This window comes from Coturnix japonica, chromosome 1 (assembly GCF_001577835.2).
Source record: "Coturnix japonica isolate 7356 chromosome 1, Coturnix japonica 2.1, whole genome shotgun sequence".
Taxonomy (NCBI): domain Eukaryota; kingdom Metazoa; phylum Chordata; class Aves; order Galliformes; family Phasianidae; genus Coturnix; species Coturnix japonica.
In genome coordinates, this window is record NC_029516.1 from 30447702 (window position 1) to 30474536 (window position 26835).

The 26835-nt window shown below is 40.8% G+C and overlaps 1 protein-coding gene across 3 annotated transcripts in view; it reads left to right on the top strand.

Moving 5' to 3' along the window:
- The window catches only part of SRGAP1 (SLIT-ROBO Rho GTPase activating protein 1), a 129749-nt gene that overhangs the window by 52348 nt on the left and 50566 nt on the right, over window positions 1-26835 (top strand). For all 3 annotated transcript variants that reach the window (XM_015855433.2, XM_015855441.2, XM_015855445.2), the window contains exons 2-4: window positions 9761-9956; window positions 12077-12239; window positions 20644-20706. In XM_015855433.2, the coding sequence (XP_015710919.1) occupies window positions 9761-9956; window positions 12077-12239; window positions 20644-20706 (422 nt within the window). The remainder of the gene's footprint in view (window positions 1-9760; window positions 9957-12076; window positions 12240-20643; window positions 20707-26835) is intronic.

Genomic DNA, 26835 nt, shown 5'->3' on the forward strand with positions numbered 1-26835 from the left:
GGAGGGGTTCAATTGCTGTAGAGTTTAACAGAACAAAATGGTGGTCCATGCGGAGGGGAGGTTTCTGTTCTCCCTGCGGGTGAAGGACATGTCAACTCCAAGCCTGCTGCCACTGCAGGAGCTGTCGGTGACGGATGGCACGGTGCTGTGGCGATGCAGACCTGTCTGCAGCCATGCAGGAGCCAGGACAGAGCTTTCACCACCTTCCTGATAAAGGTCATACAGTTTTCATCACCCTTCTGCTCTTGACAGTCCAATACAGATCTTTTTCTCTTCATATTTGCCTGCATACTGTATTCTGCATCCTGAAGACTTCGAGAGAACCTTTTGAAAGGAGGTGCTGCTACATCTACCTTGTTTATTTGGTAGATGTTTTGTGTTTATTGTATAGACTCCACAGCAAGAGCATACATGCACTGAATGTTGAAGCGGAGATGTCTTAAGTTATTTTCAGGGTAACTGAGAACTTGCTTTCACTACAAATCTCATTTTTTTTCTTCTGCAGTTGGATATTACTGTGAAAAGTCATAGTAAATGTGACTTCAATCAATTCTAGATTTTTTTCCCCATCTAAATCTAATTTGAGGAGGAATTAGTGAACTGAAGCACTAAAATAACTTCTGAGCTCTGGAGAGGGGTGGAAAAAGGGGAAAAGAGGACCTAAATCTGTCAAGTTGAGATAATAAATAACCAGCCTCAGACAGGATGCGAGGGTTCCCCAGCACTCTGTCAGCTCCTGCCTGCTCACAGTGCTGTCTCTAAAATGCAAATTAAAAAAAAAATAATAACAAAAAAAAAAAACAACAAAGAGACCTCAGTGTCTTCTGTCTGCCTTACCATTTCCTTGTGTGGGAAAGAAAAGATGATACAGAAGTCTTCCAGGGAAAGAATGAGACTGTTTAACAGAAGTGCTTGCCCACATTTTAGTGAGAAGTTGATGATGGTGATCCAAAGGTGTGTAAAATCTGCATACAACCAGCGTTTGCTTTTGTGTTGCACCATCAGTTTTAAGGCTACCAGCTGCTGCTCCTTTTGTTCTCCCCTTCTTGCCATTTGTGGCTCTTGCCTGACCAGAGAACATCGCTTACCTCAGAGGTGCCTTTTAGATGGCAGCTTCATATTCATTCTTCAGTGTAACTTCTGCTGGGATCTAAATTTGCTGTAGGTACCCACTTTCAGTATTGTTTTGAAGGAGAGAGGCTGACCTGTAGTGGCGGTGACTTAAGTGGTCTGAGCTGCACCTTCCTTCTTTTTCCCTCATTTGACAATACCTTTTGAGCACAGCTGAGAAAACCTTTCATTTATCCCCATGGCTTATTTGTTCTGTCTGCGGAGGTGCCAGTACTGAGGCACAATGACCTGGAAGGTTTGTGTAGCCAGGATATAAGACGGGAAGAAGGCACTGCCTCCTTAGAAAGCAGCATGTCTATTAGGTGAGCCTGAGCTTCAGCCTTGAGTTCAAGAGGAGAGTTAGGTAATAATCCCAGCATGAGTAAAGTTAGTGGCAAATCTCTACTGATTTCATAAAGATCAAATTTATTTTAAAAGTCTCAATCTTTTGCTGACATTAATTTTCTGGGAGAAGTGAATTTCACCATCGGTCAGTGCTAAAACTGCTTGTAAAGGTCTAGCAATAGAAGGGTTCTTCTGTCTGCTTCATGAAGTGATAAATCTGAAATAACATTGCTCCAGGTGCCAGTTAAAATGTAGAATTTAGAATCTAATTTACAATCTAAATACAGGAGAAGCATGTAACAAGAATATAGGGTAATTTGTATGATGAATGAATTCTGTTTGAATAGATAAAAAACACTCTGTGTTCTGTAAGGAGAGCATTTTCTGTACAGAGAAAACAAGCAAGAGGGAGGATACATTACATCTGCTGTGATTAGAGCAATCACTGCAGCCTATAATAACTATATTAAATAGAAGACCTAAAGAAGTCTGTGGCCAGGGAGGGGCATGGTGGTATTTTTTTTCCCTTGTAGAGTGCCCTTGTCAACCCAGCATTCCAGACATTGCTGCAAAGAATTATTCAAAGGAGAGTCATGAATGATTTTTCTGTTCTGCTGACAGATACCTCATTGGTAAGAAAAGAAGAAAGATTTGGGCGTATTGAGTTTTCTTTTAATATTCTTCTGTGCCCAGAGTTTAGATCTGCAGGGAAAGGCTGATAGTATCTGTAACAAGCATTAAAAAACTTAAACCGTGGAAACCCTTTGGAAGCATCAGAATGAGCTGTCACTCGGACCTTGACAGTTTAGATGCCCTAAATGGGTTTTTAGACACCTACTGCATGATACCCTGTCTGCTTGGCAGACAGAGATGCCCACAGACTCTTTGTCTGCCCCCCACTTACTTTTCTATTTTTTTACTTTCCTTTGTAAGGCTGTAGGCCTTTGCCATGAATGCCCTGCTTGAGGCAGCGTCTGGTTTGTTCAGTTAATCTGAAATGTGTATTGTGACTTGTTTGATGTGGGTTCTTTCCTCTCCTTTTGTGTGCCCATGATTTGCAGAACTGATGCATTTGTCTGGAGGTGGAGGGCACCCACTGCCTGCATCACCATGAAGCCTGAGGGAGGCTGCTGCAGGGCCCTGCTGCAAATGTTTCAGGCCCAGGAGGTGTCCTGAGATGAGATGGGCTTTTGCTTTTGAGCAAAAGTAAGTCCCCTCTCCTCTGAGTGGGATCACAGGTTTTTTCCTTAGTCCCAGCTCTGGCAAAAGAAGGATGAGAAAGTTGACCTCTATTGTGCTCCAGTGTGGGTAGGATTCAGGGCCCATACCTTGCCGTGATGCGCAGGAGCAGACAGTGCCAAAGTAGCAGCACTTGAGAGGTGGTGCAGGCAGCCTGCCTGCCCAAACCCACAGCCGCTTGGCAGCAGCACCATGGCAAAAGCACCCAGCCAAGTTGTGAGCTGGCGAGCTGCCCTCCATTCAGGCTTGGACTGCAGGCAGCCAAGTGACCAACAGCTGTGTCTGCGAATAGCAGGAGGGCATTATTCCAAGAACAACACGATGAAAATTTTCTTCAGCTATGTCTAGAGGTTTTTGTGGCTCATCCAGAGATGTGTCTGAAGGTAACTGGAAGGTGGAAGGGGCCTGGATGCAACCACCCCTTTTGAACCCCGTCCACTGGGATTCCCCAGTTACGTGATTCTGGCTGAGAACACACTGCTCCATCTGTGGCTGCAGTAAGCAGGACTAGGGCAGTATTTGCTTGAATGCACTGCTTAAAGTTTTCAGTTACAGCAAAGAGAGAATCTGTTACTTCTCTGCTCTTTGTTTCTACAGCAGCATTTCTGCTAATGGCCAATCAATGACTGATCTTTATGGCTGAGGTGCTCAAATGAATTAGTTGTATGGGAGTAAGGAACTCAGATGTCAACAGGTTCTTCAGATCCCTGACCCTTTGTGCAGCCCTCCAGATGCCAGTCATGGTTCTCACTCCCATTCCAGCACCTACAGCCTGGAAACCTGTACTAGGAAGCAACCTCAGCCGCATCCCCACAATCCCCAAGCAAACAAAAATCCTGAAATGGATTTTTCTGGGAAATGGCATGCAAACAACAATATGTTTATAATTGGGGTTTGCACTGGGCAGGTTTCATTTTAAGTGTAAGCATGTGTAAGCCATGTCCTAAGTGAAATCAGCTAGGGAATAGAAGAAAGTCCCCAAAAATTCTGCCTTCAGAAGCTCCAGGTTGTCACTATCTATGCAGCCACATTTCTTATGTGCATGTTGAAGACAGGGAAGTGCTTATCACTCATCTGTTGTAGAAAGGTAATGTTGTGGAATAGACTTATGATCTATTTAAAGACATTTCTACAGCAACCTGTGAGAGCCTGACTCCAGCACCTCTCATCAGCTGTCAGGCAGTTGGGATTTCCTGGCTTTGGAAGTGCTTGTGGTCCTAGAAAATGGTCCTGGAGCAGAACGTGAGCCAAGATCCCTGCTGACCACACTGCTTCTCCTATGATTTATCATAGAAACACTTCGACAGCTTTCTAGTTATGGCTCTGAGAAATAAAAGCTTGTCCAACAGTAGTACCTTTAGGCTTCATATCTTCTGGAGAAGTATCAGCAGCTGGGCCAGAAGAGGCACCATAGAGCTCGTACATCTTACAGTATCTTCTTGTCTGCTGAGAGACAGGATAGCATCCCAGACAGGCTTGGGAGTGCTGATCCTAGGCATGACTTAATCCTAACTGTGCACGGTGGAGCTTCTCTGGGCTTTTTGGTGGTTAGTGCTGCTCTTTCTCTGCTGACACTCCACCTGGCCAGCTGGATCTAAGTACTTTCCTGAGAATATCTAAACATGGGAAAAACTGGCTCTGTAAACCAAGTTATCTGTGTTTTCATGGGGATGAGGAATGTCTGCACTGATGCAGCTGTTGGCCAGCTGTGTTCAGCTAAACCGAAGCTCTGCTCATCTCAATCAAGAAGCCAAAGCCAGATCCTCATAAAGACAGAAGGGTGAACTGGGAAATTAGATCTCTTGAGGAAGGAAATAAACTTTTTACACAGGTAGACAGTGATAGGACAAGGGGGGGTGGTTTTAAACTGAAGGAGGGGGGATTTAAATTAGATGTCAGGGAAGTTTTTCACAGAGTGGTGAGGTGCTGGCACAGACTGCCCAGAGAGGTTATGGATGCCCCATTCCTGGTGGTGTTCAAAGTCAGGTTGTGTGGACCCTGGGCAGAACGATCTAGGTATTTGTTATAGTGGCTGACAACCCCGCTTGTGGCAGTGGGTTGGAGATTTATGGCCCTTGAGGTCCCTTCCAGCCCAAACCATTCTCTCATTCTTTGTAGTGTCCCAGCTTCAACCAGCAAACTTGGACATGAGCTGGTCTTCTATGAAATAATTGAGGTACAACGAGAATCATGTAAGATTGTGTCTGTAAGGAGGAGCTACAAAACAAACAAGGCAACAATATCTCCTTAATTACAAACACATGCCAGCCATTAAATGGTATCTAAACTGAATTTAAGCTCTGAATCTTCTCCTGTGAAATACAGTCTGGATCACATAAACGTAAGAATGAGGAATATGTGTATCAGTGGTATAAAAAAATGGGTAAGTTGTAGCGGATTGGAAATAGAAAGTCTAAAACGCTATCAAAAATCACCCGAGTGCTTTTGATGAGACACTGTTTTAAAGCTAATATGAAACGTAAATTTTTTGTCAGGAGGATATTTGAAATAGGTGGGTAGGTGATACAGCTTTCTTTGAAGTTACCAAGTGGATGAAGATCTGCAGAAAAACATGCCCTGTTAGAACGTATTTGTACTCTTAAATAATTTCGATGAGCTTCTTGCTTTTATCGCCATTAGCAGGAAGGGGCCCTGGGGCTTTTTGCGTCATTATCCAGTGATTCTGCTGGATGGATGCATCTGTATGCTGTAATCACAACTTCAGTATGCGAAGGCAGCAGGTGGGAAGCTTGCAGACCCAGGGAGCAAACCAGGATCTGGTTCATGTAGCACTTTACAGGGTTTTGAGCAAACAGCAAAAGCCATGCCAGTGCTGTTCCACAAGCACAGAAGTACTTCCACCCAGATAGAGTAGCAGGGAGTTGAGGATGGCAGGCTGCAGCAGCTCAGAGGGAGTCCTAGTGGAAAGTGTCCATATAACAGTGCTGTGAAGGGTTCATAAGGGATGTGTGGGTTAAGAGTTTGGTAGTGAGGGTTTGCAGTGGTCTGGAGGTCTCGTTAGAGTGGTGTGGCTGGAGACTGCCTGACCACATGGGCAGTGCAGCATCACCTGTGAGGAACATGGGTGTTCCAGTGGGTTGTGAGGGTAGTCTTCATAGACTAAAATAACACTGTTTTGATTTAGAATCCATGTTAAATTTTAGAGCTAGAGAATGCTGTGTATCTATGAGATGTCCAGTTTCTTGCCTTCTGAAGTCAGGAGAGGAGTATCCACAGCTTTCCAGGATGCTTGATGGAGCGTGGTGGTGGTGGGCTGGTCATGGAGTTGAATGTGATGAGTTGTGTTCCCTGCTGGTGTGTGGCCAGCGTGATCACCATGTGTCACATCCATGTATTTCACTGCAAGTGCCTTTGGATGAGTCATTGGCCGCGTGTTACTGCAGTGCTGTGTAAGTCATTGTAATGCTGCACTGTGTGCAAGAGACAACTTTGATGAGTGTATTTCTGATTATGATTTGGAAGATACCAGTAGTTCAGTTCCATCTACTCCATTCACCTCTAAACAGCTCTGATCTCATCTGCTTTTGTTTCCGTAGTGCACTGCTTTAACATCTTGTCAGAAGAAAATATGCTAAAAGCTAAAGCAGTATCTTAAAGGCTCCGACAAACAAAACCAGTTTTTTTTCGTAATGCTTTAATTCTGGAGACATTGTCGAGTGGGGCATAAATTTAAACTGAGTTTTAATATGAAAATCTGCAGAACAAAAGTTTGCTCAGGGGTTGTGGGTTTTTTCCACCTCATGTGAGCTCAGTCTGTTGAAGCTGCATTGTAAATGGATGGGATTCCCTTTGGTAGGCCAGAAAAGCAGTGGTTATGGCTGAAAATTGCTGTGCAGAGAAGGCGAAGGTGTTAATTTGTCCACAGTTTGACAATCATTTGACATCAGCTACCCCACAGAGCAGAGTAGGACAATGTCATTGTCCCTTACAGCTGGCATCAGTTCGACTTTTAATTTAAATGTGCCTGCAATACTGAGCAAGGACAGGCAGTCTTCTGTTGCCTGCTGCACCTGTCTGTGCCTTTATAGAGTTTGGGCTTTCTGGTTTTTACTTGGCACCCTCTCAGCATATTGGGTAGTTATTTCTTTGAATATAGTGCAGCTCTTTGCAGCTCTGGGGAAGTCACACATGTGGGTTTGTTAAGGACGATAGTGTTGCCTTGGTGAATTTTTCCTTAACAGGAGGAGATGGACAGTCTGTGCTGCTTAGTAGTACTTGGCCAGTTAATTGGGATTTTGTGATGTGCAGCCACTCAGACAGGCTGGCTGTTGTGCCAGTGTTTGTTAGGTTTTCTTTCCCTTTTTTTCTTTTTTTTTTAATCTACAGTTGTCTCTTATCAGCAAGTGGAAATCACAACATTTCTTGTTCACTGCCATCTCCCCAGGCTAGCAGCGTGGCATCACACACATTATTACTAGAAGTAGAATTAGAAGGAGCAGGAGCAGAAGGACACGAAGGGCTGGAAGGAGAATTGCTGTGCCACAGTTTCTTCTGAACAGATCCTGGTCTGTTGACAAAAACAGAACGTGCATCACCCCTTGCTGCAGATGAGAGGCATAGCCATGGGACTGGCAGTCTTTTTCCTTGCTGAGATCCAACCAGCCAGGAATTGTGAGACATCCTTCATGAAGCTGCTGTCCCACATCACTAACCTAATGCCTTGCACAGAGCTTGGAGCCCACCAGGCACCATCACCATCAGTGGTCATGATTCGGTTTTGGTTTTGAACATACAAGCTTGAAGGAAACCACTGCTGTCAAGCAGCTTTCTTACATGGAATCTGTCATCCCACATTCCTTGTTTCTTACATCTCTGTTCATGTATTCCTTTTTCTACAATCTTTCTTCTTCTTGTTGCTATGGTAAAAGCTTGCCTAGAAAGGAAGAATTATAGCAGCAAGATCTACTGACCTACAAAATAATGAGAAGGTAGTTGCTCCATACAGTGCTCTGGTTTTAAAGTCACTAGTGGAAAATCTCTGGTGAGAATGGGGGATGACCAAAGTACAGGGATAATGTGTGTGGATTTGGATAGAGTCAAAACTCCTGCTTCTGATAAGTGAATCTGTACAACTGATATCCTTTAACTAGGAATTTTCTGTGATAATAGTGTCCACAAAGTAGTGGACACTCAAGGAAAAATGTTTTTTTTTTTTTTTAATTATTTCTGTTAATAACCTTCCAGCTTCAGTTTGCTTTTCTCCTCTGTGTACATGAATGTCATTGGTAGGGTGTTGTATTACAGTGGCTCAGCCTTGCTGGAGGCATGGTCCTTTTCTGATGAGCTGATTTTAAATGAAATGAAAACCAAAACATGTATTCTTTGGTTCACCTACTAGAGTATAAAAATGGATGGTCTCATTAATGATTAACACAGCAGATGGTAGCTCAAGGGAGGTTTGGAAGAAAACACTGCAGTATCTGTCTCCTCCAGTAAATATATTGACTTAACAGCTTCCTATGCTCATCCCACCTTATTTCAGTACACACGTTTGAGTCCCAGCAGACTGAATCTCTGCTGTTAGATCTGCTTTAAGATGAGTGAAGATGCATTAGTTCCTAGTTGCCTCAGATAAGCTTTTGCAATTTCACTGTTGATTACTGGTTTGCAGTTCCCTCTGATGTTAGTGGTGGTTTTCAGAAAGACTTTTCTACTTCTGTCCGATGAAGTGTCTAAGATTTCTGATGTCTTTTCACCTACAGCATGGTTAAATCAGTAGAACGTGAGGAGGCAGCCTAAGGACGTGAGGAAACAGCCTCAGATTGAGTCAGGGCAGCTTTAAGTTGGATATTTGGAAGAATTTCTATACGAAAAGGCTGCCCAGGAAAGTGGTAGAGTGCCCATCCCTGGACATATTCAAGAGGTGCAGATGTAGCACTAAAGGATGTGGTTTGGTGATGGGACTCAGTAGTGTTAGGTGATGGCTGAATTTGATGATCTTAAGGCTCTTTTCCAACCTCAGTGACTGTGTGCTAAAATAAACATCCTCAATTTCATGAACATCATTTCTGGCATATTGTTTTATTATCAATATATAATTATAAACTGTAAGTATATATATGGTGGTTGCAAAGTGTTTACTCCACAATGTTGGATTCCAGTGTGCACGGGCAAATTCAAAAACTCTAATGAACCAGCCTCACTAAAGAGGTAGAGGAATATTTTTAGACCATGTATTTCCAGAATGTGGTTACCAACTTAGCACTAAAGAAATAGAAATGATTTGGGGTTTGTTTCTTTTTTAAAGAGACCTAAATAAAGACATGTAGTAACTGTACATATGGCAAACAGCACAGAATACAGCGGTAAGAAATCTGGAGGCTTTTCCCTGTTACTCCAAATGCTCTCTATAAGCAGACATTCTCTTTTAAATGGACTAATTTTGTTATATATTAATAAATGTACCACAGCGTCTGAAACTTTTTATACATTTTCAGATAGCTGCTTCAAAAACACAACAGCACTTGTTGCTCTAAGCTCACTGTAGCATATTGGTGAATAATACCACCAGTTCTCCCTCTGGTGTAGATGGGCAGCTGTGAAGGCTCATCGTGCATAGTTAGGGTAGATAATGCCTCCAAAGTTTATTGCAGAGTTATTTCCATGGTGTGCAGGGTGGTATGAGCTGGCATGGTCCACCTGGCAGGGAGCTGATTACAGCCCAACGGGTATATGCTTAGCCTGACATTTTTGGGGGTAGCAGAAGGAGCTGCTGCTCAAACAGTTGAACACCACCACTCCCCACAAGCAGATAGCTCTGAGCCAGATGTCTTGCTAATGCCAGAGGCTGGGAGAGGAAATGGGAGGCAAATCTGCTCATATGAGCCCAGCAGATTGACAGTGGGTGGGAGGACACCGTGGCCCAATGATATGTGTGTCATGGCAGAAATGAGGGCTACCTTGGCTGCATCCCACCACCAGACCTGAAAGTCAGGACCAGTTGGTGTGGATGCAGAGGCTGAAGTTCTCCAGAGTGTTTGTTATTCATAATGCTTAGTTCTCATTTACTTTCACTGACTTGATTGGCATGTGCTTCTTTTATTAGAGATCCGAGCTCAACTCATAGAGCAGCAGAAATGCCTGGAGCAGCAGACTGAAATGAGAGTGCAGCTTCTTCAGGACCTGCAGGATTTCTTCCGCAAGAAGGCAGAGATTGAGATGGAGTATTCCCGAAACCTGGAGAAATTGGCAGAGAGGTTCATGGCAAAAACAAGAAGTACAAAAGACCATCAGCAGTACAAGTAAGATATTTCTTCCTCCTCAACTCCATGTCAGCCTCTGTGGAGTAATTGGAGAGTTGGTTGGCAGATTTTAAAAGTGTCTAAATAGGTCAGTCAATATTATAAAAGCAACAGCAGCAACAACAACAACAGCAACAAAGGCCATGAATATTGACAAAAAGGCATTGAGAGAGAAAGCTGTTTTGATTTGCTTGAGCTTGTGAACTTCCAGTACCTCTTTGCCACTCTTATCCCTGGACAGGGATGTGAATGTTATGTCTTGCTTGTAATTTAATGTATCCCTCTGAAGGCATAATAACTTGGGGCAAAACAGAAGTGACCAAGTGGTATTTGTTAAAAAGCATTTACAGCATTTCAGAAAGTGTTTCAAATGCATTATTTGCTGACATGGTGTTACCTGGTTATCTTCCTGAGCTGAACTGATTAATGAATGCATCTGCCTGGCTTTCTTTTGTTTAGGATTATAACCCAAAAATGTGTTTGGATTTTTTTCCACTATCTGGGTATTATGGTGCTGTAGACACAGACATTTTTGCTTGGGGACAAAAATCTTCTCCACACACTTCAGACACAGAGGAGGTTAACCTGAGTACAGCACACAGAAGTCAAAGAACAGTGCTATATATTTGTAAAAATTCTGTTAAGTGACTCAGCAGTTCTGTGAAATAACCAAGCTGTGCATGTTACATAGCTTGTGTCAAGCTCCTTTTGCCTTCTACATACAAACATCTTTTCACATTCTTAAACAGTAGCTAAATCCAGAATAGCCAATGTGCATGAGTGTCATGACTGAAGTCCTGTCTTCAACTTTGTTTTGCAACTGTCTGGCTGTTTCAAGAAGTGAGAAGTCACTTAAGATGGTGGTCTCCTTGCTTTTCCCACCATTCCCTCCCAGAACAGGCAGGAAGGTGGGAGTACCTTCCTGTGGGAAGGTAGGATTACCTTTGGGACACGTGGAAGCAGTGCAGACCAAGTAATGTCAGCATGGCACTTCAGGGATGCTTATGTTGGCTGAGCTATGTGACAACACCCTGAAACTTGTTGCTGTGAGTAGCTGTGTTAAGATGTCCCACTCCAACAAAACAGGGAAGTTTCCTGAACACGCTTCTGATTCATAGCAAATCAGAGCACACTGAATGATTAAGAAAAGGCTGGTGTCTGTTAGTCATTCATTGTCGCTTTGATTCTGGGCGTAAACACTAAAGCTAGACAATCAGATGAGGAATTAAAGACACATTGTTAACAGTGGCTCTGGTTAATCATTAGAATAATTTACCAAGAGCTGAAGGAGTTTCGCCCTCAATTCATTGCCACCCATGACTGTTATCTCCATGTCTTGATCTTTATTTACAATATGAGAATCCCTATGCAAGAAAAAAGAAAGAGCAGCAGCAAGCTTTTAGACCATGTGGTTTGAAGGCAAACTTAAAGCTTCAGTAAAATCATAAGGCAAATATTACCAATAGGTTTTGTTTGTCTGTGAAACAGTTGTTGAATTACATACATTTCTATTTGTGTTAAAGAAATGAGAAGCTGTTTGTGATTTCACCATCTGCAACATTAGTCGCTTGGGCCCATAGCACAAAATTCTGTAAAGAAATTTCAAAACTGGATCATTGGGGAAAATGTCTGTACTGCTCTTGGCCCTGTAGTTGAACTGGCTGTGACTGGCAGCAGCAGTATGTTCATGAATGCTGTGGATTTATGAATGCTGAACACAGAATATAGATATGCTTGTGACGTTTTCTTCTGATTGTATAGCTAATTACTGTTACTCTCAGCAGCCACCTTTATTAATTTTGCATAGTTATATTTACATGTACACAGTCTGTAAGCTTTGTGGCAAGACTTTTAAACTGTTGGCTGTCTTGAAGTGTTCCAAATTCTTGAACTTTTTTGGTATTTTTGTATCCAGGCCTCATGGGATTTGTGAAATTTGTCTTAAAAGAATCACCTGAAGCTTGCCTGATTTGAGTTACTCCGAGAATGGATAGGCTGAGTTTTCAGAAGTAGCCATTTTTGCATAACAAGTTATGAGTGTAAATGTCGGGTGGGTGATTGTGATAATTAAGTAGCTTTTCCATTTCTGTACATAACACATATTTATCTCCCCTCCTTAGAAAAGATCAGAACCTCTTATCACCGGTAAATTGCTGGTATTTACTCCTGAACCAAGTGAGAAGAGAAAGCAAAGACCATGCAACGTTGAGCGATATCTACCTGAACAATGTCATCATGCGCTTCATGCAGATAAGCGAAGACTCCACCAGAATGTTCAAGAAGGTAAAGCCTCTTCTGCAGTGGGGTCCTCAGATGCGTGAGGAAGGCAAATGTGTCTTAATCAGTAGCATCTGAAGAGAAGGTTCAGCACATGTAGCATAAAATCTGTTGTAGCACACTTATAAATTCTTCATGACAGTTCTTATGGAGGAAGTCCTTAGCACTGAAGTGCCTGGAAACCTACTGTATATGCTGCTGACATTAAGAACTGAACTGCAAATATCTAAGAGGCAAGGAAAAAAGCCTGTTCTACTTTCAAAAACAAATTTGTCTACCCATGCAGATAGGAAATAGTTTTCACGTATGATTCCCAAAATAGCCATGCTGAATTAATGAGTTATTTGTAAAAATGGTATTTCATTGTAACTCTGTCATTGGAGAAACTTTGATTCAAGCCACATTAAGGGTGTGCCTTGCAGATTTGCCTTGGTGTAAATATTTTAGCATATACTGTGACTTCCTTGAAGGACTTTCCTTTCTTTCCCAATGTTGGGTATGAACATACATTTCTGATCGCATAACTACTTCTGTTAGATCATTAAGCATTATAGTACATGCCCATTGCATGTTTTTCATAGCCATATAACATATGAGGGCTGCTCCAAAGGTAACACCTCCTATTTTATTAAGTCAGCCTGTGGCATCAGAGGCAGATGGTGGTGGTACAGCAGTGGAGACTGAATCTTCCCAACAGTATACCACTATGTATTGTTGCCATGTGACAGAGGGTAGTAGAAGGGCAGTCTGGCAAAATGGCATCTGACATAGAATCATAGAATGGCCTGGGTTGAAAAGGACCACAAAAGGATCATCCCCCCACCCCGCCATATGCAGGGCTGCCAGCCACCAGAGCAGGCTGCCCAGAGCCACATCCAGCCTGGCCTTGAATGCCTCCTGGGATGGGGCATCCACGACCTCCCTGGGCAACCTGTGCCAGTGCATCACCACCCTCTGTGTGAAAAACTTTCTCCTAATCTCTAACCTCAACCTCTCCTGTCTTAGTTTAAAATCTTGTCTTATCACTATGCACCTCATAAATAACCTTTCCTCACAGGAGAGGTGCTCCAGCCCTCTGATCATCTTAGTGTCCCTCCTCTGGACCCACTCCAAGAGCTCCACGTCCTTCCAGTGCTGTGGGTCCCAGTCCTGGACGCAGTACTCCAGATGGAGCCTCACAAGAGCTGAGTAGAGGGGGACAGTCACCTCCCTCTCCCTGTTGGCCACCCCTTTTTTAATTCAGCCCAGAACACAGTTGGCCTTCTGGGCTGCAAGCACACACTGCTGGCTCATATCCAGCTTCTTGTCCACCAGGTCCCCCAGGAAGTGTACATAATCCAAAGGGACATGGGAGTGTACACAAAACAAAGGTGTTTCCACGTTTCTTCCATGTGGAAAAAATGGCACCTGTTGACATTCACCAAGATTTGCTGAATGTTTATGGAGACCAAACAGTGGATATGAACTCAGTGAGGCAGTGGGTGGTGCATTTCAGCAGTGGTGACAGTGACAGTGGGTCACCTCCACTGGTGCAGATTTTTACAAGTGCAGCATGCAGACTCTTGTTCATCACTGGTGAAAATGCACAGCTAATGGTCAAAAAACAGTGTTTTGCAGCTGAGAATCTCTCTATCAAGTAGTGTTCTTTGTATCTGTTGTAGTTTCCATGAAAATAAATAGGGGACATTACTTTTGGAGTGACCTACATATATATCTCAGTTTGGCTAAGCACTCTAAGGCATATTAGCTTGAGATCTGTATAATGTGTTTGCAGTCTTCATTGTTACTAGGTTCTGAAATAAAAATAGAATGTAAATGCAGATCCATCAGTTGCAATTGTGAGGTTTGTAGGCAACAGTTGTATTTAGTACAAGAAAGAGTTCCAAGAATTGTACAGAATATAAAGTACATGACTAAACAACAGTGTGTCTAGCAAGGGGTAATCATCATAGAAGTATAGAATGGCTTGGATTGGAAGGAATCATGAAGCTCCAGCCCCCCTGCTGCAGTCAGGGCTGCCAACCTCCACATTTAATCCTGGACTAGGCTGCCCAGAGCCCCATCCAACTTGGCCTTGAACACCTCCAGGGATGGGGCATCCACAGCCCGTTCCCCTGATATCCAACCTAATCTTCCCCTCCTTCAACTTAAAACCATTTCTGCTTGTCCTGCTGTTATCTACCCCTTCAAGGAGTTGAGACAGATTAACAGGTAATAGGTTAATACATTCTAAACATTTTCACATATACCTGCCTACAATCTGGACAGGTAACAGTAGAGTGGGAAGAATTATTTAGAGAATGCATAGGTTGTAGTTGATGGAAAAGAACTGAAAACATGACTCAATTTTATTGCTGTGCATTAAAACCTGTAGCAGTAATAGGATCAAAATTTCTAGTTCTTCAGTCTCTAATGGTTTGTGTTAACTTGCATCTATGTAAAGCTTTTATTCGCAAACAAGTAAGTTTACTAATTAGGGGGATCGTGTTGGAATTTGAAAAGATGATGGAAAAGCAATGTGGAAATATTCCAGTATAGTCTGTGTGGAGATGTCTCAGACTTGCTTGAAACAGTAAAAAATTTTCAGTAATGGGTTTGGAATGAATGGCTTTTCAATTGCTTATGTTGCTCTATTTTGCTATATGTGCATTACTAGGCTGGCCCATAGTTGAGGGTCTCTAGTGCTAGAAATCTTGCTTTTGCTTTCCTTCTCTCCAGATGTGTTGTATAAAAATACCTTAAGTTTTCCATACAGAATCATAATAACTCATAATTCATAAATAGGGATTGCTGCAGCTTACCATTCAGAAGGGGGAAAATATGTGGACCTTTTTTCAATGTATTAACATTGACACAATGCCCCACTTGCATTTTCCTGACAGACTTTTCTCTTTCCTCCAGATCATGCCCAAGAACATGTAACACCAGGTTTTCTCACTCTAGCATAGCTTCTTGGAGAAGACCAAGAGGTTTTTCTTGCATCTTTATTCCTAATGTGAATGTTCTGCTGGGGGAAGAAGAGAAAAGAAATTGAATGTGCGTACCTTGAAGCACACATTAGTGGAGCCCACATCCTAACCAGCCTTATGCTACCTTTCAGCTGGGTTTTCTAGTTAACACACAGAGTGATACTGTTACGTCAAAAAGCTATTAGATATTTTGGAGCACAGGCAGGGTGAGCTCCCCAAGGGATGCATAAAGGGATGTGAGCAGGGCTCTGTGATGTGAAGGAAATGGTAGCAGGAAGACACATAGCACCTTGAAGTGATGTAAATGAGTTTTACAAGCATTTATCCTCTGTGTGGCAATGATTGTTCACCAGTTAATTTTGAGCACTTATTTTTAGGACTTTACTCTGTCAGGAATTAGTACTTCTTGGAGAAATTGGTATTTCCAGCATGTTCCAGTGTAGACAGTTCGTGCTGTAGTGCTTGCTGCAGAGTGCTACTGAGGTGGTTAATTTGCCTTTACTTCCCAGGTGCAGAACCAATTAAAAATCTAATGATGGCGAAGTTCCAGTTCTGAGTAAAAGGGAAAGCGAGTATGAAATGAGGTGAACCATGTTGAACAGAGAGAAAAACAAGACCAGTGCGGGAAGTGGAGCTATTAGCAAATTGTGTTGTTTTATTCATGAAGAACATAAGCTGTCTGCGCTTAGATTTAGTTCAAATGGGCAGCTTCAACCATAATTTCTGTCTGATGGGAATGAGCTGTCTGACTTAAGGTACTTCACATCTCAGGACTGCTTAGTTGACATCCACCAGGAACCAGACTGAGATCAGCCGCAAAAATGCACATGTTCACCTGACAGAAATTGCAAGAGCAAATAGAAGATACATATAGAATGAGAAATGTGACATCCAACACTTTTTCTCATTAAAATTATGTAATGAAAAAATCAAACAATATCTTCTTTTCCTGGCCGTACCTACCAGTATTGTTTTATTCCCTTTCCTGCTCATGTCTGTTACGTGTAGCAACCCCTTGCTCTAGTCCTTATGAAAAAGATTTGTGTTGTACCCGCTGTTCTGTATGAAATGCAGGACAAAGATAGGATCTAGTTCAGAGATACTAAGGCATCTACCTGATGATATTATGTCAGGCTTCTTACTACCAGGGAGGCACTTCAGCTCTTCTATTTTTCAGTTGCTGGCATATAAAAGCAGTGCAGATTGCTGTTCTTGCCTGCCTTCTTGTTGCACATAAAACTGCAGACATAAAGTAGCAGAGTTCAGATCTTGCATGCTTGCACATCTCTTCAGGCAGATGGGGTAGATGGCCTCATGGGGACAATTAAAGAATAAAGCAATAAGGAAAAATGTCAAGCAGAAGGGAAAAGTATTATGCAGAACATTTCATGCAGCGATTCTGGTTACCCCAGCATTAATAATCAACTGTATAAACACACAGCCACAAAATCCTTAAGCAGATTTGTATATTTATAATTTATAAAAATGTATTTTCTTTGGACAGAAACCATAACAAGGCAAGATGAACATATCTTCCAGTGTTTACAGTAAAAGATGCTGGAGAAGCCAAGTACAATAAATATTTTAGTTCCATAATCTGACTATTAGCAGGGAATATGACCACCTGCCAAAAATGTTTGGAGGTTAGGAAAATCGTGGCATACGTAGAGACTTTTCACATCACTTTCTTAAACGTTTAAGGGTTTGAAAGGATAGAAAAACTATTTGTTGCTATAAACTGGCAAATCTGGGACAGAACGTTACTGTGACACAATAGCTGTGTCAGTGTCACAGCAACTTACAGAAGCTTCTTTTAAACACGGGTTCACATATCGCTTCCCCCAGGGACCAGCAGCAGACTCATTTAAAAGAAATAGTCACAGAATATTTTCCCTAAATGATGTAACTGATAGTAGTACTGTGTGTGCTAAATACAGACAATAAAGAGTTCCAGGAACAATTCCACTGCCTAAAGTTTCAGTAAAAAAAAACAGATGAGTAAAGATTGGGTTCCCAATGGACAGAATGGAGAGAAATTCCTTACAGACTCCAGAGAAAGGGTATTAATGAGGACTACAATTCTTAGCGTATCAGTTTTATTCAATAAATGCTAATCTTGAGAACATCAGTAGGATCACTAATAGGGTGAAAATTGGGCATATGCTGGAAGGCTGATTTAAGTACACTTGCCTGTGTCTGTTGCGCAGGCATGATCTATCCTACCAGTAATTTGGATATTAAAACAAAAACAAAGACAGAGCTTTCATATTATGACAGTTTCTTCAAAATGTGCTTTGAACCAGATTGGTTACTAATATATTTTTAACAACAATTTGTATGGACTCTAACATTTTTATTACCGTCTATGTTCTTTCGGTTAATAGATGCTAATACATTTCCCTAGGACACAGTGAATAAAGAAGCATCTCAGTGATTGGTCCTCGGGTTTTAATGGCCCGATTAGAGCTATCAGCTTAACTCCACAAAAATGTGTGTTGCATCTTATGTTCTGTTTGGCTGCCCTGAGGAGAAGCTCCTAGACATGCTGAACTGCTGCGGGGAATAGACAGCATCAAGGAGAAACAGGAGAGCCATTAACCACTGAAAATAAATGCACTTCTTATCTGCTGCTCTAACGCTCTGAATATCACACACTAAAAGCCTTGCACTTGAGTCAGTATTTCTTGATTATAAATGTTAATGTAAAAGGTGTAGGTTCCTGAAAATTAATCCTTTCGATGCTGATAATGCTAAGCAAATTTCCTGATTTTTATTGGACAATTCCAGCAAAAAGACAGAAACTGACATAATATCCTCCAGTACTGAGGGCTGAGTCCCCAGATGAATTGATGGGAGGATGACTCATCTGTGATCATGTGGCATTGCTAGGCTGTGTCTCTCTCCCTGATTTTTACTGGGTTTTATGTTTGGTTGGTTTTTGTTCATGTGTTCTTCTTTTACAGCAGAGTCTAGGGGGAAAAGAAAAATCAAAGAAAACCTGCTTTTCTGTCTCACTTTCAAACAACAGCTTTTCACTGAACAGTTAAATCATGAAGAGTACTTAGAATCCACCTTGCTGTGTTTAGGGCTTGGGCTGTCAGCAGCTTTGAGATGGTAGCTGCTGACCAACAGTTGGAAGGAATAAATTGCTCAGAGCTAGAGTTCATCCCTACTGGTTTTTTCCCTTGTGATTATGTTTACATCTAACAGTCTTAATGTCTGTCATCTTGACAGACATTTATCATCAACAGAGCATTTATCTTACTGGGCCTTGGTTACTACAGCTGATGCTGTTGGGAATAAAATAATCTCTTAGAAGATTTTGTTAATTCTTAACATGAGCCAACAATGTGTGTTTCCAGCCCAGAAAGCCAACTATATCCTGGGCTGCTGTCACGTCCTGCCCATCAAGGGTGGCAGAGGTGACCTGATTCACAAATCCCCCCAGTATCTTAAAAGTATCAACACTCTTACAATCATACCTGTCTAAACTGTGAAGCAGCATCAAAAGAGGGATGGCCAGCATGGTGAGGGAGGTGATTGCTCCTCTTTTCTTTGCCCTTGTGAGGCTTCACTTAAAGCACTGTGTTCAGCTCTTGATCTCGTATCAAAAGAAGAGTACAGATCTGTAGGAGTGGGCCAAGAGGAGGGCCATGGGGACAATCAAGTGGCTGGAGCACTTCTCCTGCAAAGACAGGATGAGAGTGTCGGGGTTATTAGCCTGCAGAAGAGAAGGCTCTGGGAGATGTCCTTCTAGTGCCTAAATAGAGCCCACAGGAAAGCTGAAGAGGGATTCTTTATCTCAGGGGGTATAGTGGTAGTGGTAGTAGTTTTAAACTGAATGAAGGTAGGTTTAGATTAGACATTAGGAGGGAATTCTTCTCTGTGAGGGTAATAAGGCACGGGCAAAGGCTGCCCAGATAAGCTGTGGGATGCCCCATCCTTGGAGGTGTTCAGGGTTAGTTTGCATGGGGCTTTGGGCAGCGTGATCCAGTGGGAGGTGTCCCTGCACATGGCAGGGGGTTGGAACTGGTTGGTATTTAATGTCCCTTCTAGCACAAATCATTCTATGATTCTGCAATTCCATGATTGTAATTCTAGTTTCTTGTCAGTTAAAAATCATGTTGCATGTAAGGATTGGTATGAATATCGTTAAGTATTAAGGCAGATTCCTGAACATACTGCCCAGAGTTTGGTATGACAATAGGAGTGGAATCATAGAATCATCAAGGTTGGAAAAGACCTCTAAGGTCATCTAGTCCAAGCGTAAACAGGAGCAAAATGTGCTAAGTTTTCTGTTCCAGCTACTGTATGTATGTGTTGGTTGTCCTTTCGGAAGACGTAGTGGATGGGATGTGTGCTGTGACTCCTTTTCATATGTGGGTGTCGCACTGGAAATTGTCATTTAGAAATGGTTCTTCCTGCAGGTGTTTTGGTGATGGCCAAGTATGTGTTAGCAGCTTTGGAGATTAGCTGCCCCAGAAGATTTTCCTTTGGCTTCTATCCAAATACAGAGTACTTCTCATAGCTAACGTTGTTATTTATTACACAGTTGGGAGTTTTTAGAAGTTGGGCTAATCATCAATATATTCACTGAGGAGAACAACAAAAAAAAAGAGCATGTATGTTACAATTATACACTTTGCAGAACAAATGTAGCCGGGCTGTTTAACAAGTCCTGTAGTTCTGTTCTGTAGTTGTTTTCCAAAGGCTGTGGTACAAATGCCTTCAACTGTTGCAGCTGATTGAACTCTGTGGACAACTGACAAAGGAATATATTTGAATGAGACTCTAATTAAATGCTCTTATTTTGACATACTTGATTTTGTTAATAACTGCTGCCAAGCATTTCTTTTTTCTGGGTCAGAATGAAAGTAAAGGCAGAGTCCAGGAAAGCTAAACAAAGCTGTTTCAGCAGCCCACTCTGTGAAATATTATGCAGTTGAGTATCTGTTTCAGAGAGGAGCCACAATTATTTCTTGCATAAATATTTAGATAATTGCATGTGCTGAGAAACAAAGACTATTCTAGATCTAGAACTGGGAGGGATGTCTCTCTGGAGTATCACATTCCATGTGGTTTAGTTTATGTATATAGCATAGCAATTTTAAAACAGTACACAGTCTGTTCCATTAAAAAGGCTTATAACATTAATCCCGACCTTTACCCTTTCTGTTGGCACCTAATCTCCTGATGCTTCATGAGAATATCTCTCTTAAATTGCTTCTGAGTTTCCCTCCAGGAGTTTTCTGTCCAGATGTTGTGTGTCTACCTCTGCTTCCCTGAATCTTTATTTATAGTACACTGTAATTCTGTCAGAATGGTGTCTATGTGAGTTCCATTACATTCACTAGCATGAACGATGAATACTAACAGTAAGAGAGAAGTTTATATTGCAGTTTTTGCATTCTTTTTTCTAATGATTTTCTTTTTAATTACAGAGCAAAGAGATTGCATTCCAGCTTCATGAAGACTTAATGAAAGTTCTTAATGAGCTTTACACGGTAAGTACAGTTTCTTACTTGCTTTATCTTATTCATATTCTGTATCGAACTTCTTCTGTAAGTGCTAAGTATCCTTTTATCTAGCAAGTTACCCCCAGTGGAGGCGCTTATTTTTGTCTTCTTACACAAGTCTAAATTATCTCTTGCAGAAAGACTACTCACTTGTTTAGAACATGTATGCTAAGGATTTCAGGATTAATTTTTATTTTCAGCCCCTTCTCCTCCTAGACTATGCTAAGCCAGTTTATTATAAGTTTCGTTGGTTATTAATGAGACATTTCTACCCAGAGCTTACCAGAGCAAAGCTTCTCCCTTTCCTACCTCTTGGCAAGCAGCTGCTAGTGGAAAATCTGAGGAAGGTTTCCTTTTTGAAACTCACCTACACAACTCATAACTACAGGATGAGGCCTTGTCTACCTGAAAACCATTTCCCAAAATACTTTTGGGGCAGGTACCAATAACATTTTCTAAGAAAGAGCAAAGCAAGGATCTTTATTGTATTTATTTATTTAATTTAATTTTAAACATTGTTATGCAGTGAAGAGGAAATGGTAATATCTACCTCTTACAAAAGTCTGTTGATTCTTGATTGTCAGGGAAATAGTATGTTTGAATTTTGTCTCCAGCCTGAAAGAGCTGAAGCTTCTATGCTCCTGAACCTTACATAACAGTCTCTGGATTGCTCCCATCCCTATCCATGATATTTGAGAGATCAGGAAGGCAAAAAGAAAAAACAAACCATCAAAGCAAAACCACAACAGCAAAAACATGTTATTTGTATTAAGAAACAATTTGGGATTTTAATGACACTTAGGAAAACGTCAGAGACCAGCCCTCCTGAGGCAGTGATTGGTGAAACATTATTTGAGTGCTTCTGATCTCCTTTTCTTTTGACCTAGGAAAAATTGTGCACTACTTGTAGATGGGTTGACAAGCATTTGAACAGCCTAGGTGGTGGCAAAAAAAAAACCAAATGAATGTGGACCTCTACCAGTGCCCTAGATTCTTTTGGACTGTGGTTCGGGATGCAAATTCCTGAAATATAGCTAAAACATCATTTCTTTAGAGGTCTTTTTTTAGGCGTTTTTGCTCTTAAAATAACCACTGATTTTGTAGGGTGTGATACCATAAAGCCATGTTTCCTCAGGCCTGTCTGTATTCTTTTAAACATGCAAGAATCTGCTTCTGGAAAGTAGTGGTAGCCTCGGACAATTCACACATCTCCAGAGAATCAGCAATTGTAGAAGCCACTGCACAAGCGGGACCTTGGCAGTGAATTAAGTCCTGAAGATACAGACTTGTTCCAATTAAACAGTTACATAACTGCAGTGCCTGGATTAGTGCATGTGCTCCCAGGACAGGGAAAACACTGATGCATGTTCTGAAATCCCTGGCTAAATTACCAGTGAAAATCTGCAGGACTGTGTTTTAGCAGTCTCACTCGTGTTCATGCTGCATCTTCCCACTGAGAGCTGCAAAAATTTATTCAGGTGCTGATTTCCATGTTATATCTTTCATATATCCCTTCTCAGACTTAAAGATTTTTCTTTACTAACTGGTTAGTTTTTTTGAAGGTGATAAAGTACAGACTTTAAAGCATCATTTAAATTACTGATATACAATGAAATATTCTTTTTTGTATGAAGTTAACCGCACCTAATTTTTACACAACTGCAGCGTAGATGCAAATCTTAGCTTGCCATCTGTATTCCAGTTATAGTCAGTAAAATGTAATATGTGGAGATCAGAACCCTTCATCTAATGAGGTGTGTGTGCTTCTGATGAAATTTACTACACTATTAGTTCTCTTGTTGTCCAGCTTTTTGCTGATTGCAGAGGACTTGATCAGTTGTAGGTGCCTATATTTAGCCAGATATAAGCCTTGCATAGTAAAGTGGCAAGATGGTGCTGAGTAGCATCTGTTCCACTATTTGCAGCATTAGGATGATCATCAGTTTATGTGTGATACATTTTTGTGTACGTAAAGTTAGAAGGATACTTAGACAGATGGAAGCTCCATACATAGGATTTTTATTCTGTGTAAGGTTTACTGTTTAGAGAATAAGGTGATAGTGGCCTTACATAAACAAATGTCAACAGTTTTAAACTCTGGGAAGTAAATTTCTCAGTCATTTACAAAGGGAGAAGTCATTTTTTTTGCTTTTCTTCTGACTTACGAAAAGAAGTAAAATCAATCTTACTGTTGTGACATAAATCTTTCTGTCCAAAAGAAATCCAAAGAATTTCAGGTTATTCAAATGTACGATAATATTGAAGTCTATGTATATTAATATGTTTTGGGGGTTTTTTTAGTTCTTTTTTTAAGGAATGGTGCTTTCATGAAGCATAACTGTTAAAATGTAAAACCTTACTGAAGTTTAAATTCCTCCGAAGCACAACCCACTGATTATCAGTATAATCAACTTTGGATCAACTATGATAGTCACCTGTATCATAGAAGATGCCAGACAGAAAAGATGATTTCATGACCCTTCTCTGAAATTACAGTCTACACTTGCACCTCCCAATAATTATTAACATCTTCATGGTTCATATCTGAATACTGCAATAGTTAAGGAATTCTGCCCATCAGCATCAGTGTTTTTTAGATCAAATTCATAGAATCATAGAATTACCCAGGTTGGAAAAGACCTCAAAGATCATCAAGGCCAACTACCATTCTTCTAGTCAGTAAGTCCTGCTATAGATTTTGCAAAGAAACTGTTCTAAGAGAATTAAAAAATAAAGCACTGAGAAGTTGAACGTACTTACCACCTTCCACTGAGAATGCACAGCGATTTCCAATTAAAAAAAAAACAAAGCTTCCTTCTGTTCAAAGATCAGTGAAAATTTGAATGTCTGCCTTTCAAGAAGCTACAGAGTGATTTGGCTTCTTACTGAGTGTGGAAAGCCCAGAACTTCAGTCAGATGTCCAAAACAAAACAGACCTCTGGGTCAAAAACCCAGATATTTTAGAACATTAAGTAGCTGTTCTTTAGAAGTGAACTCCATTAGGAGATCTTTCTTCTTGTGTACACTTTAATAATTCCTCTTTTCCCATTTGCATCACTACGAATTATCTTGAAAGTAGGAGATATCTGTGATACGTCTTGTATTTGTTCCCTGGGAGTATTCAGTGTGTCTTGTGCCATCCTAATTAAAATTATGCATCACGTACAGGATTGATGAAAAAATATAAACAGAAGAAGATGAAGCAGGGCTCCAGAGTGTGTACTGAGAACCTGTGAGTGAAGTAGGTTTGCTTTATTGGAGTAATCAGAATTTTATAAGGCAAACTTTCTAATTTCCATCTCTCTTCCGTAGAAAAGGTTTACTTGTGTGCTACATTAAATATTTGTATGTTTTCTTCGTTACTCACATTATTAGTAAGAATACGTTTTAAAACTCTTTCATTTTTAGTTCTCAGTATTTCATGCTCTGGTTCTAATGTTATTACTCAAAACACCGTGCTAAAAATAATTGAATAGCTAAGCTTCAGTCTGTATCTTTGCAAGCTCAGTAAATTATAAGTGGCAAGTACTTTTAATTATGCATGGCTTTACTGTGGCTTTGCCAGACAATCGGTATTTTCAGGTCTGCAACATCCTAGCAACTGCATTCATCTCTCTCTATTACTCTTTCAGCCAATGTTATTAGTCCTATATTTTACATAAGGAGTAAGCCAGTCCTTTGAGCAAGCGGGAATGAGAAAACAGGAGCCCAGTTAGTTCTGGGTAGTGAAAGAATGAATTTTTTTTCCTAGCAATTCCAGAACAAAAAGTGCTGGTCAAACAGAAGAGTGTAAGGGTTTAGGCTGGTGTTTTTCACGAACTGAGAGATTTAGAAATCTTGTTACACGTTGAATGGAAGAGGAAGTAAATCGTTCATTTTACATCTTTGCTGCAGAGAAAGCTTCCCAAACTCTTCTTCCATTTCTCTTGGAAGCTACAATATCTTGTAATATCTTCATGTCTCCTACTTGGTTTTCCAGTTACACCTCCCAGCATTGCGCTTTTTGCAAGCAGACCAAATGTAGAGTTTGTAGAGGAATGAAAGTGTCCAAAGGACAATCCAAAAGAAACAATTTAATATTAAATAAGACCAGGGCAGCTGTGCCACTTGCATTTCCTATTGTTTTATCTCACTCATTAAAATTTTGGCTGTTTTGTTTCTGAGAGTCCTTGATGCCAGATTTTCTTTTTTTCTTTACTCATTAACACAGAATCTGGATTCTTTGTAGAAGAGTTGAGTTCAATTTATTGTAGTACATCAGGCATCTGAGGTCTGGCGAAATCAGTAATTCTGCATTGAGTCAGCGGTTGTTCATGCAGCCACATCAGAGGCTGTCTTGGAAGTTATAAGAATGCTGAAAACATTTAAATATCAAGCCTGCTCAACTGCTAGAGGCCAATGATGTAGTAGAATTGGCGTAAGATTTTACTTGCTTCCTGGGGAAAGCACTAGCTTTAACCCAATGTAATCAGTTCCTTGCAGCTCCTCTTTCTAATAGAATTCACTGCTTACCAGAGTTGATTTTGAAACTATTCAGACTCAGTAATTCCAACAGAGATGAACTTCTGCTCTATTAAATGCTTATTTCCTGAGAAATGCTATGAAAAAGCTATTAATTAGGCAATTTTATTACACAAATAAAGCATGTTACTTTGACAACTCAAGATAAATACGATGTGTTTTGACTTGGAAACATTCAGTCAGTAGTCTAGGTTAAGAAATTTTCTAGAAAAGAAGCTTGCATGTAAAAAATGAAGGCCACGGCCTTGCTACAGGAATATTCCACTGGTAGCCCATGAAAGTAAGGCACTAATTGCTGTACTGTTGCTTCACATGTCCCAGTAATTATTGTGGGTTTAAATTAAATAATTTTCTAAGTGCTGACTCTAATGTACCTTTCCGTGTTCTAAGTGCTATGTGCTGCCCTTTCTGAATTCTTAGAAATGATGAAAGTTTATATCACTGAGTGTACAGTGTGTCACTTACAAGTAGGAGGGTACATAGTTTGTATAGCATCATCTTTTTTATTTACTTGCAGTCTGACTTAGTTATCTATCAGAAAGCTGCATTTTACATTTTCCATCTGCAGTAGTAGACTTCCTAAACTAGTCAGAGACGAACTCACCATTTGATTTGAGAAAGGGACTAGCATACGTTTAACAATGCTTGCTGAGTACAGCAGAAAGCACAATCTGTCTGTCTTGATGGCAATGCAGCATCTGCAAAATTACAACCTTGTTCTCTTTTCAGTGCGTACCTGGTAGCTGATCAATAAGCACTTTGGAGACTAATGGAAGTCAGTTCAGTGATGGATACTCCCACAGGATAGTCTATCAGTTCAACAGTTTGTTGAGCATTTGTGAAGCTATATCACTTATTTCATTACTTAATTTGTCATTTGAATAACAGATCTATGGATCTGTTACATATTTACAGCTCTGGGATCTGTGGATCTCAGAATTCTTCTTACAGTAAGTCTATTTTAAATAATTAGACAAGCATATTAGTGTCTTTTACAGAATTTAACACTTCTAAATACTTCTGAGAGAAAAGACGGTGTGATGTTAAGGGAAAGATTAATATATATGTTACTTAGCGTGCAAATTCTAAACTAATGATGGTGATAGGTTGATGGTTGGACTAAATGATCTTAGTGGTCTTTTCCAGCCTTAATGATTCTATGATTCTCACACAGAACTTGGCTATCAGTCAGGGTGTATGGGAATATTGGGTTTAGTGGCCTGTGCTATAAGTGGGCAGTGAGTGGAAGAAGTGATCTTCAGTGATGCATGGTTGGTGGAGTCAGCGCAGGCTTCTGAAACTTCTTGGTGAGATGTCATGATGTATTTATTCTCCTTCTCTCAACAGTAAGGCAGGCTGAAATGTCATGGCCACTGCAGAAAGTCACTTATGCCTAGTGTGCTGAGCTGTGCAGCACTCAGAAAAAACACTTCAGAAGCTTCAGCATTCACTGCTGCCTTTATCAAGGAGTGACAGTGCAAGGATTTGTTCTAAGGTCAAGTGCTTTGAGATGTGCTGTTAGGAAACTCAGAGATATTATTGTTTTGTCTTTGCTGGCAAACACACAAACAAACAAAACACAAGGATTATAAAATA